Source organism: Staurois parvus, unplaced genomic scaffold (assembly GCF_062004578.1).
Source record: "Staurois parvus isolate SC_StPar_1 unplaced genomic scaffold, SC_StPar_1.0 ptg000320l, whole genome shotgun sequence".
In the NCBI taxonomy this organism is placed as follows: Eukaryota; Metazoa; Chordata; class Amphibia; order Anura; family Ranidae; genus Staurois; species Staurois parvus.
This window is the reverse complement of record NW_028318116.1, coordinates 754192-767278: the sequence shown is the minus strand read 5'-3', so window position 1 is coordinate 767278 and position 13087 is coordinate 754192. Positions and strand designations below refer to the sequence as shown.

General features: G+C 41.5%; 1 protein-coding gene across 1 annotated transcript in view; it reads left to right on the top strand.

Annotated features, from left to right (window-relative positions):
- Positions 1 to 11036, top strand: part of LOC149457455 (membrane-spanning 4-domains subfamily A member 8-like) — a 38153-nt gene extending 27117 nt beyond the window's left edge. The window contains exons 4-5 of the mRNA XM_089683644.1: positions 1775 to 1924; positions 10893 to 11036. Of these exons, the coding sequence (XP_089539770.1) occupies positions 1775 to 1924; positions 10893 to 11036 (294 nt within the window). The remainder of the gene's footprint in view (positions 1 to 1774; positions 1925 to 10892) is intronic.
- Positions 11037 to 13087: the final 2051 nt, after the last annotated feature.

Sequence of the window (13087 nt, the reverse complement as noted above, 5' to 3'; positions counted from 1 at the left end):
CATGAGCTCCTGTCCAGACCCCTCCACAGCTTACTAGTCTGCACAACTGAAGCCTTTACTAGGATAGCTCTAGGAATTGCTGAAGATTTGGGTCCCCCTATAGTCTTACATAGCGAGGCAACACGTATTTTCATTCAAACTTGCATCCAGGAGACAGTAACCAGTCCTTGAGCCTGTTTTGATGTTTTATTAGGGAATAATAAACTTGGATGGGGTGAGGGGTGTACGCAGTGGTGTATTTAAGTTTTGTGCTGCCCTAGGCAAAACCAAAATGGACGCCCCCCACAGAGAGAGCCTGACATTGACCAACAACACCCCTGCCTCTCACCTGAGAGAGCCTTCCACTACCACTGCCCCCCCATACGCCAGCCACCATTTCCCATGGCGAGCGAGACACTCACCTTCACAGCTCTGGACATCCCCGGGAACGAGAGTCAGGCTGTGCCTACATCGTCATGAAACCCACAGCCTCTCTCGGAAACCACCAGGTCCCCATGACACATGTGTCTCTTCTTCCATCCCTTCTTCTGAGGGGCAGTGCTGCCCCCTCTGAGAAATGCCACCGCACCCCTACGTGTACGGGATGCCCAATGGGTTTGGAACTGAAGACAAACTTCCTGAAACTATTTATTTACAATGTAACAAATATCCCCAGCTGGGGTCTCAGTGTTTACATGAAGGGATATTTGCAACATTGTAACACTTTTTTTGTTTTGTCGATTTTGATACAAATACAAATGGCCAGAGGATCGCTAATAATAACAGGTGGAAACCTATAGAAAAAAGAAGGATCTTTTGGGGTCTGTTCACATCATACTGCTAACACTAACACAGCACTGTTCCCCAGTATCCAGAGGAGTGATATCCTTACCAGGCTGTACATCCATTCCAACTTAAAGGGGACCTCTGGCTGATTTCATCATATATTATACACTGCGTATTTTAAATGCACATCTGGTGAGTGTGCATTTTTACCACTTTCCGCACTTCACTGAATGAATTATTGGTCACATGGAATATACCTTCACCTGAATAGAGAATTTTTTGTTATAAGCACAATATTTATTTCACAATTAAGGACAATTTGCACTTACATTGGACGTTTTTATTATTCTATTAATTTATTGACATTTATTTATTTATTGGATTGCTCATAAGTTCATTTAATGCACATTGTCGTATTCATAACTTTATTTATATTTTGATTCATATGCACTTGGCACTTTATGTAATCTTATATATTTATCATTTGCATTATATTGGTTGGATTTATAGCGCTGCACTCCTTTGTCACATATGCTATTTGAAGGTTACAGGTTCCTTTTTACTGCAATTTGCTGCTGTACGATTTTTAAGCGCTCGCTGATCTTTCTTACATATGCTTACCAGTGGATGTGTTGAATCTATGTAGTGTGCGTCCCTAATTTTGCTATTGTGGTTCTTCCATGGAGTGAGACTTGCTCCAAGAGACGCTGGCATCCACTGTGGGAGGAGAACCAATGGAAGGATGAATGGAAGGCACTGGAGGACATGTCGTCACAAGGTGGTGAAGGAGTTTTCTAGCCAATACAGTGTGAGAAGGTAAGGGAAGTTCTATTCTCAGTTCACACGCTGCCTGAACATTTCGTGGTTGGCTCTTATAAACATTAGTAAATTACAATACACAGTATATGTGAAACAAGCAAAACCATTTTACTATACTCTGAAACTTTCAGTTATTGGAGGAGCTGGATATGAAAATCTCGTATGTGTCTCTTATATTTCCTCTCTATAGATCAGAGGTACTCTGGCCACAAATGCAATATCAGCTTTGGTTTCTGTCCTTGAGATTGGTTTGGCCATTTCCGACTTATTTCTGACATACTATAACATTTACGGGCCCTGCTATACACAACCCTGTTCTCTTTACCAAGACACCATCTATGTGAGTACATTGTCCGCTTTATTGATTTAGGGTATTGAATCTTTAAACTGTACATATTTTCCATCACTCCAGGAACATGCTTGTTCTCAGGGGCTGAAGCAAGTGTCTAAAAAGGGATGGAGATGTTCATGTATGGCCAAGCTGGGGATCAGAGCTGGGTGGTTTAGTGTTAGGACATGGATATGTGACACCTTTATAACATTTGCAGAAGCTTTCAAAGGGTGACTTGACAAACTAGGCCACACCGCAGGCTGGTCCAGGCGCATGCGCAGTAGCGTCGGAACGCTCTACCTAGCCGCTGTAGCGTCCAGGGAGCTGACCACACACACGATCACTGTGCGAACGATGCCATCAGCACAGAGGGAAGCTGAGGAGATTAATATCATTTAGAAGTTCCTCATCTGTGAGACTGTACTATGTGAGTGCAATTGGTTTTGTGATTTTTATTTCAATAAATGGAGTTACACTAGGGCTGTGGTGCGCGCTTATTTTCGTCATCCAGATTCTCTGCCACCCATTGGAGATGTTGAAACGCTGCAATACCTATTCCTGTACTCCCTGCATTACAAGTCCCAACCAGCCTGAGGATTTGATAGATCAGCACAATAGTGACATTAACTACAGGCATACCTCGGTTTACGAATGCCTCGGTTAACGTAATGTTCGGTTTAGGAATGAAAATCCATTGAAAATAATGCCTTGGTTTACAAATTTTTTTCGCAATATGAACTGATTAATTGGTTTTCAGTGCATTTACAAATTGTTTTTTAATAATGCCCTGTATAGTATTTATGCTTTTAACCCAGTGGTTCTCAACCTTCCTAATGTCACGACCCTTTAATACAGTTCCTCATGTTGTGGTGACCCCCAACCATAAAATTATTTTCATTGCTACTTCATAACTGTAATTTTGCAGTGGGAGGAGTAGTGCCACATCATTGGTGTCAGTGAGAGGAGTAGTGCCACATCACTGATGTCAGTGGGAGGAATAGTGTCCCATTGTTGGCATCAGTGGGAGGAATAGTGTCCCATCATTGGTATCAGTGGGAGGAATAGTGCCACTTTGTTGGTGTCAGTGGGAGGAATAGTGCCCCATCATTGGTGTCAGTGTGGGAGGAATAGTGCCCCATCATTGGTGTCAGTGGGGGGAGGGATAGTGCCCCATCATTGATACTAGTGTGGGGGGGAATATTGCCCCATCATTGGTGTCAGTGGGGGGGGGGTAGTGCCCCATCGTTGGTGTCAGTGGGGGGAGGAATAGTGCCCCATCATTGGTGTCAGTGGGGGGAGGAATAGTGTCCCATCGTTGGTGTCAGTGGGGGGAGGAATAGTTCCCCATCGTTGGTGTCAGTGGGGGGGGGGAGGAAATAGTGCCCCATCATTGGTGTCAGTGGGAGGAATAGTGCCCCATCATTGGTATTAGTGACACCAATGATGGGGCACTATTCCTCCTACTGACACCAATGATACTTACCTTGCTGACTCCTGCTCCAGCCTGGGCTTGCTCCCTCCCTCTCCCATCTACAGCCAGCATACCTGGCAGCAGCAGCACCATCTGCACACTACAGACACTTACCTGTCAGCTGTCTTCCTTCTCCGGCCGCTCCCTTGCTCGATCTCCTTTGATCTTTGCGCTGCTGCTCGGCTCCTCCTCGCCCGTGATTGGCCACCTGTGTGCCTCTCCTGAGCTACAGTTCTGGCGGCCAATCACTGGCGAGGAGGCGGAGCTGTTGAGTGATCCCGGGGATGTGGCCAGATGACAGGGGCGGCATGTCATCCCATGCACACATTGCGTCCAGGGAAATGTGGACGTATCTGCATGTGGGCGGACCCGCCTGGAGACTGATAGAGGAGTGGTGTCTCGGTTCCTAAGACCATCGAAAATATGTGTTTTCCGATGGTCTTAGGAGACCCCTGTGAAAGGGTTGTTCGACCCCCAAAGGGGTCGCGACCCACAGGTTGAGAACCGCTGTTTTAACCACTTCAGTACCAGGTACTTATACCCCCTTTCTGCCTAGGCCAATTTTCAGCTTTCAGAGCTGTCGCACTTTAAATGACAATTGCGCGGTCATGCAACACTGTACCCATATGAAATGTGTATCATTTTTTGCACACAAATAGAGCTTTGTTTTGGTGGTATTTAATCACCACTGAAACTTTTGGAAAAAAAAATTTTTCTTTGTTTCTGTTTATAACATTTTTCAAATAAATAACTTTTCTTCATAAATTTAGGTCAAAATGTATTCTGCTACATTTCTTTGGTGAAAATATTAATAATTGAATTTGTATTTTTTTTCATGTTTCTTTTTTTTTATTTTTTATTACATTTTTTCTTTTTTTCACAATTTTATTTTTCAGCACACTGTGACTAAAGCAATACAATGTTACCATAGTAACATTAAACTACTCTGGGCAAGTGATCAGGATTTTTTTTTTTACACATTATGATTGCTAATACCAATGTATTTCATTGATATTTGCAATCATTGTTACTGAATGAAACAGATTCATTCAGTCTTTTGTTGTGATTAGCTGTGATTGGGCAAAGCTGATCACATGATACAGATGGGTTGTGATTGGCCCTGTCTGTGTCATGCGACTGCCTTGACCAGTCACAGCTAACAACATAATTGTATACAATGGATGGCATGAATGGAAGCCATCCACTGTATACAATTGACATGTGATCTTCTGTGATTGGACACTGGCAACGGGCTGGTGTAGTGATATGTCATTGGCTGTGTCCCGTGGACACAGCCAATGACAGGTCGCTCGGCACTTTTTGACAGGACATCATATGATGTCCAGTCACAACGGGGAATATCCCGCCAGGCCGTCAATCGGCTATAGGCTGGGCAGGAAGGTATTAAAGTGCAGTTCATAAAGAGTTTGGAACAGATTAGACTTTTTTAAATTTTTTTCTGACCTCCGGAACAGATTCGTTGGTTCTCAATGCATTTACGAATTAATTTTTAATCATGTCCCTGTACAGTATTTATGCCTTTAAAGTGCACTTTATAAAGAGTTTTGAACAGATAAGATTTTTTTTTTACTATTTTCTGACCCCCGAAACAGATTAATTGGTTTTCAATGCATTTGTATGGGAAACGACGTTTCGGTTTACAAATTTTTTGCAATATGAAAAGTCCCGCAGAACAAATTAAATTCGGAAACCTAGGTGCGTCTGTATTTGATTTCCAGTAGAAAAAAAACCTGTGCAGCTTAAATTGCTATAAGTGTAGGCCATTTATGTTCCTCCTGAAGCCTGGCTAGAAAACTCAGAAAGATGGCATCATCCCGTCCTGCTTTTTTGTTAGGACATTGCTAAGAGGAGGTAAGGGGGGGGGGGGTTGTCAATATAAAAAAGAGCGGCCACCCCTAACAGAATTGTGGTGCCTCTTGCTGTTTTTGTCTCCCATTTCCCTTTTTATACCTACCTAGAGAATAGGTCTAGTTGCCTGTCTTCTGGATCCCGGATCCTTGATTATATTAGAAGAAAAGATGAAGACCCATTTCCTGTGAGCAGCATTAGGCTCCAAGACCCACTTGAGCTATAAATGAAAAAAGAGAGAATCGGTTTGCTGCGCTGCCGTGTTATTCCTGTGAGGATCTGGAGGTGCTGCTTGCAATATTTTAAATTTCCTGCAGTACACCTCCCTACACAATAGTATTGTAATGTGTTCTTCTTTCAGTAGTGCGTGTGTAATGGATAATCCGTGATATAAATGCAATCCAAATGCTGTGATACACTTCTCCCTGAGTGAGGGTGTGCCTCTAATTAGAATAATTAAAGTGAATGATGCATACAAATAACCATAGGTAGAAATGAAAAAATATTAAAAAGTTCAACGTGACAGTTTGGTGATCTTGTCAGCAAGCAACGGTGATAGGTGGTCCACTCGTGCTCTCCCTCCAGAGCCCCACTCACCACAAAGTATTGACCACCTGTATGAAGGTAAGTCAAAAAGCGCTTTTGGGTGCTTTAACCAGCCCCTAAGGTGATTCAGTTTCCTGTGCCCTTTGGCAACCGCTGCCTCTGAACCCGGGGTCCTCTTGTTGGGAAACACATCAAACGATCATAGTACTCCTCCTCCGCAGTAAGTGTTATACTGTATTTTATATTATAAATAAAAATTATAAATGAAAAAAGACCAACAATTTTGAAAAAAAAAAAACAAAACTATTTTTTACTTTCTGCTATAAAACATATCCAATAAAAAAATTTTAAAATCAAATTTATTCATAAATTTAGGCCAAAATCCCCCAAAAATCCCAATACGTGTATATTGATTGGTTTGCGCAACGCTATAGCATCTACAAACTATGGGAATTTTTATTTATTTATTATACTAGTAATGGTGGAGATCAACGACTTATGACTGTAATAGTACGGTGGTCAATCTGACACTGACACTTTGAGGGAACCAGTGACACAAATACATTGATCAGTGCTAATACCATACACTGACACTGTACTAATGACACTGGTTGGGAAGGGGTTAACATCTAGGGGCAATCAAAGGGTTAAGTGTGTGCCTAACAATGCTTTGTGTGTGTAAATAGGTGATTTTGCTAGGGGATGAGCCGGTTTTTATTTTCTGCTTTGCAAGTGAAAGTAAAACTGGCACATCCCCGCTGACAGGGCAGAGCTCGGTATGGTTTACTTACACAGAGCTCTGTCCTGTCAGCCTGTTTGCCGATCACCGGATCCCGGACTTCAATGATTGGCTGATCAGCTTGTGCCGTGTTTAATCACTGCACAGCAGGGGGCAGGAGGCACGCTCCCCCTACCTAGAAGAGCTGGATCATGTACCAGGTACATGATCCAGTGTAGGAGAGCCGCCTTGCCGCCACATTTCAAAGTGATGAGGTTGACAAGCGGATACACTGATCAGTGCTGCAGCTGATTGGATCAAATAAATATTCTCCAACAAGCCCATTCATGAGAAGTTGGTGATTAGATCATTAGGTCCCTGCTGAACCAGCTGAATATTGATCCATCTATGGTCAGTTTTAGGCTTCATTCACCCTGGTGGTTGCGCGGCAGTAAAAACAGGCAATTGAGTTGCAGTTTTTACATCCCCCCTGACCCTCTCATCTAAAACATAGCATACAGCTGGATGGGAGCATAGAGATAATGCGGCTGTGATGCTTTGTATCGCGACTGCAGCAATTGCAACGAGGATTTTCAATTTGACAGGCAGCACCGCCCGTCAAACTCACCCGTTCAAGTCAAGTCTTGATGACCACTACCATATGAGATGGAAAGTGATAAGAAATCTCATGTTTTAGAGTTTACACCAGAACAATAATTAAAGATAGATCTTCCATCAGAACACCTGTGCAACCGTGCCCCCCACGTCTGCTGTGTCCACCAGACACAGCAGAATGAGAATCCCTGAGACCCGGTGATCACAATGACAACAAAGCTTGTATGAATCAATCCGATTCATAAAAGCTTTGCTTCTGTTCCTAGAGTGCTGTGATTGGTCCACAGATTTCACATGACACATGGGGCCAATCACCGCACCCTGTACCATGTGACCAGCTGGAGCCAATCACAGATCACTATTATGTTGAACTGTCGCACCCCTAACTCATTTATGACCATTCAAAGCAAGCTTTGCATTGCAGAGCAATGATCTTCATTGCTCATGCAATGCAAAGTGTAAAAAAAAAAATAAATCTCTGATCACACCCCCAGAGTAGTACATTTTTACTATGGTAACACTGCATTACTCTGATGAAAAAAAAAACTTAAAAAACTGAATTAAATTTTTTTTTTAACTACTTGCCCGCCAACAGCGACTCTGGGAAAAGCAACATAATCTTACATTGCTTTCTATGTATGGGTGTGAGTGCACCCCCCGCTGCCCAGGGAGAGAAGAGAGAACATGGCACAGAGTAAAAGCACTACATTTTACACTCACACATTAGATTAGCACATTTCACTCTTTGATCGCCCCTATTAACCCTTTGATCTTCCTGTCACCCAGCCAGTGCCATTAGTACAGTGCATCCAGGTCAGTTAGCGCCCCTCCCAGCCAGGGTCAGATAGCGTTAAATTGCCCACACACTATCGCACTCACCCTATAGATTGCTGATCAACGTTCTTACTAGTATAGTGTTTGTACGGATCAATATATTGATTAGGTACAGAACTATACTAGTGTCTCCTTTGTATAGTGTCCCCAAAAATGCAGAGTTAGCAGAATCAGCCCCGTTTGCTGCCAGCATTAGCGTTTAGCCCCTACGCTGTTTTTCACAGAAGATTGGTATCAATTGATTGAGGACAATGCAATTTATACACACAACAATACATCCATGGGCATTAGAAAAAAGAATGAATTGCAGTCATATTGGTCCACAGACCCAGTTCATCATATGACCATGTTCTCTGCTGTTACATATATGCTCAACATGGACCAGCAACATACTGGTACTTCACTGCACCTCGAGTGGTTATACCGGGATGATGCTTGCAGCTACAGGCATTATCCTGTATCGTTTTTTTCAGCTGGCAGTCAAGTTTCATGTAAAAACAATCCTAGCCACTAATTAGCTGCTGGATCACTTTTACAAGCAGTAGGAAGGGACTCCCCCACCCCTCCCACAGCCTTCCGAGGTTTTCTTTGGCTCTTCAGTCCCACCAAAGAACCCAAAAATGAAGCCGGCAGTTCCACTGGCTGACAATAGAGCTGATCAGAGACTGGGATGCTTCCAATCATGTCTATGGTCTAACAGACCAGAAGCTACAAGCATTTCATCATTTCCGTTTTGCCGGATATAAACAGCGCCTTTTTAAAATTGGGAAAGTACCTGATCACACCGATCTTGGTGAGGTCAGATGCTTTAAGGGCAGAGGAGATATCTAGAGTCTAATAGACCTGATATTTCTCAGAAAAGAGTACCTGCCATTGCCTATGGCTATCACAGGGGATATTTTCATTCCCTGTGAAAACAATAAAAGTGATCGAAAAAAAACAAACTAAAAGGTACAGTGTAAAAATAATAAAAAAAAAGCAAAATAAATAATTTAAAAAATTCACCCCCACCCCCATGCTCACACTCAAAAGCAAATGCAAGCGGCGGTCCCATGGCGGTAAGTAAACAGAGATTGCACCATGCATGTGAGGTATCCCTGCATATGTCAGATCGAGGGCAGTAATTCTAGCACTAAACTCCTGTATAAATATAAAGTGGTGACCTGTAAAGGCTTTTAAAGTGTCGCTTATGGATATTACAAGCTTATATCACTTGTCTTTTATATTTTATCAAACAATTGAGAAATATATTGTGTTTTTGTGCATTATAATTCTAAAAAGTGTTTTTCCAAAAAATTTGCGTTTGAAAAATGCTGCGCAGAAACTGTGTGACATAAAGCATTTCAAAACCAACCATTTTATTCTCTAGGGCCTCTGCTTTAAAAAAAATATGTAATGTCTGGGGGTTCAAAGTAATTTTGTAAATTCTTTTTAGCAAAAAAATTGTGTTTTCAAGTAAACAAAGAGTATCAGAAAAGACTTGGTCTTCAAGTGGTTAAAAGAGTGGGTGATGTCTGGCATAAGCTTCTAATGTTGGCCCTGAATTGCCCACACACACCAAATGACCCCCAGTCCAAGGTATTTGCTAAGAGGCATAGTGAGTATTTGTTGCAACAAATTTTTTGAAAACGAAGGAAGAAAACTAAAATGTTTTCTTTTCTTTTATTCTTTTTCAAAACCTTGTGACAAAAATGAGATGGCAAAACACTCACAATGTCTCTTATCAAATTCCTCGGGGAGTCTACTTTCCAAAAAGTGGTAATTTTGGGGATGTTTGTCCTATCCTGGCATTTCAGGGCCTCCGAAACTGTGACAGGTAGTGATATGAGGAAATATGCTCTTTGAAAGCCTTGGGGTGGTCATTGGATTCTGGGGGTCTGTATGTAGCTAGGCTGCCAAGAATCTCTCACGTGCGGTATCTCCATACTCGAGAGAAGTAGCAAAATTTGTTTTAGGGTGTAATTCCACATATGCCCATGGCATGCATGATCAATATATCATTTAACTGACAACTTTGTGTAAAAATAAGAAAAACTTTTTTTTTGTCATTTTCAAAAAATTTGTGGCAAAAAATAAAATGTTCCATGGACTCAACATGCCTCTCAGCAAATTCCTTGGGGTATCTATCTTTCAAAAAAAGGTCATTTGGGGGTTTTTTGTACTGCCCTGGCATTTCAGTACCTCAAGAAATGTGATAGGCAGTCAGAAAGTAAAATTCCAATATACTGTATATACCGTAGTTTGTAGACGCTATAACTTTCACACAAACCCATTAATATACATGTAATTGGGATTTTTTTTTTTACCAAGGACATGTAGCAGAATACATTTTGGCCTAAACTGATGACTAACTTTGAATTCACTATATATTTTTTATAACCGAAAAGGAAAAAAATATAGTTTTTTTCAAAATGTTTGGTCTTTTTTCATTTATATCACAAAAAATCAAAAACCCATTGGTGATCAAATACCACTAAAAATAAGCTCTGTTTGTGTGAAAAAAGGACATAAATTGTGTTTGGGTATAGCATTGCATGACCGCGCAATTACCAGTTGAAATAGCGCAGTGCCCAATAGCAAAAAATGGCCTGGTCATTAAGTTGGGTAAATCTTCTGGAGGGCAAGTGATCAATCTAAATTAAAAAAAAATAATAATAGTTTGGCCTGTACAGGTATATACACTATAAAGTAAATCTTCCTGAGAAAATTCTAGGATTCCATTACTGAAAATGGCAGTTGCCTGACTGTTATGTTTTTTAGTCTCTGACCCAGAATATGTTCCTGTAGTTTTTATATTCATTCATTTATTGATACAGGAAATTATCATTTTTGTTCAGTAGCTTTTAAAATGCTAGAGAATTTGAGACGCTCCATCCTTGTAGTATACTGTATTTTCTAACAGTATCACCATTGTGTGCTTCCAGGTCATCCAAGTGATAAGTAACATCTTATTCATCTTCATTGCTGCCTTTCAGTTTTGTGTGACCATGTCATTGCTAGTATTCAGCATTCGCTCCTTGAAGGAGAAGTCTCAGAATGTTCAACAGGTAAAATGTTTAAGATACTGACAGGAGAGAATTTGTTCTTGAGTAGCCAATGTAATCGGTGCACAAGTAATTGGGTACCAGGTAAAAGGGGGTTAAAATGGAACTATGGGTAACATATGCAGCAGTTTTTTTTGTGTTATTTTTTTACAAGGATTAAATAAGTATAAGAAGAAACATATTTTTATTTGCTTTCAAAAATCATATGTAGCGTCCTCTAGTGTACATAGTTGTGAGTAGTTAGAGGCTTGCTAGAAGCCTGGATTTCGACAGAGGGTTACTGCAGGTTAAGCTGGATGGCTCCAAAGGTCAGTGTTCTGGTACCTCCCCCTGCTCTGGAAGCTTTCAGAAGCTTCTAGAAGTCAGTAGGCGGAGGTGAGGAGGGGCTGATCTGCATATTTATGGGAGTCTGACAAATCCCAGGCAGGAGGCCTGGCTGTGTGGCAGATCAGCCCATAAAAATGATAGAGCCTGGCAAGTAGGGGAGTCGCGTGGAAGATGGAGTGCTGAGAAGTGACGGTGTGTAGCCTGGGAGAGGGCCCTGCAGAGCGGGGGTTGCCTTCAGGTTGGAGGAAAGAGGAAAGCTGAAGGGAGGAGCTTCACTGCCCTGCATCCCACCAAGGAAGGATAGCCTGGAGAGGAACCAGCCCAGCAGAAGGCCTGAAAGCACTTCTATCCACAGCTGCATGACAAGGACAGTGTGACTACCTCTACAAGCCCGGGGCCTATAAAAGGAGAAGGCTGCTGAATCCATGTTCTTGGCAAGTCTTCAGGGGACAGTTCATAGCTTACCCAATCCCTTGTCCTGACATCAGATACCATAGCTAGGTGGGACTAAGAGCTCCTACAAGTTAGGACTTTGCTAAAAATCCACTCAAGTGGACTCAGAGCTCCTGCAAGTTGTCACTTTGTTAAAGCCTACCATTTTTGTGATTAGCATAGTTAGAGAAGGAAATTTTCCTCATTTGTCATTCTTCAATCAAGTTGGGCATCCCATAACCCTTTTACCTATCCAAGTTAAATTCCCTAATAAAAGAAAAAAAAAAGCCCATGGACTGTTTCTTGTGTCTGGAAAATGCACTAAATCACATATTATAAACTAATATATGCATAATATAAATAAATGTGAAAACAATATATAAAGTGACACAACGTGCAAATAACATAAATGTGGCCTGATCCACATGGGATCTTCAAATGTCTGACCGTGACCTGACCATCAACGGATCCAGAAGTGGACAAAGTAAATAGTAAACCACCACATTGATGGTAATAACAGAGATATGTGAACCAATACTTACAACAAGTATGGTACAGAAGTGAATAGATCCTAAGTGGGATCTAGAGTGATGGTGGATAATAAAATAAAATAAAAATAAACTAGTCCAAACTGGGACTAATAAGTGATATGTCCAAATAAATTTGGACTCAAATCACGGAAAATGCATAAACATGCAAGTGAATATCTCTGCAAAACTAAATGTGCATAAACACTACATAAAAAATATTCCACTCCAAACTAGTGTTTCCATACAAAAGGTATATAAATCAGATATATATCAAATGAACAAAAAATGAATGAATATATGCAGTGGAAATATCCGTGTGACTTTATATGACAATGAACATGCAACATAAACGCATGACACAAAACAAAAAATATATATGTGAAAAAAGTCAAAATGGTACTAACAATACCACGCAATCCATCCAGAAAAAGAAAGACACTTGTGCCCATGGATTGTGAATGTGGGTAACCACAGAAGGATATTCGTGAGTAGCTGAATTAGCCGCTCACCTCCTTGCTTCGACCTGCAGGGGTCAAAACCCTTTTGGGTTCACAAAACTGGATCCTCCATGTATATGATTCCTCTGTCACTGCGTACCTCTCCCTGCAACGATCTCCCTCTCAGGGATGTGCGTATTGGTGGCGATATCCTCTCCAGGTATACGGGTAGGGTGTAAGCCAATATCTCCAGATAAATGTAGCAGCAAAGTCCAGTTGCAGGGGTTCCAAAGATGATGTGGCGTATGTCTTTGTGATGGAGACCTGGCAGCAGATCACTTGGCCAGCT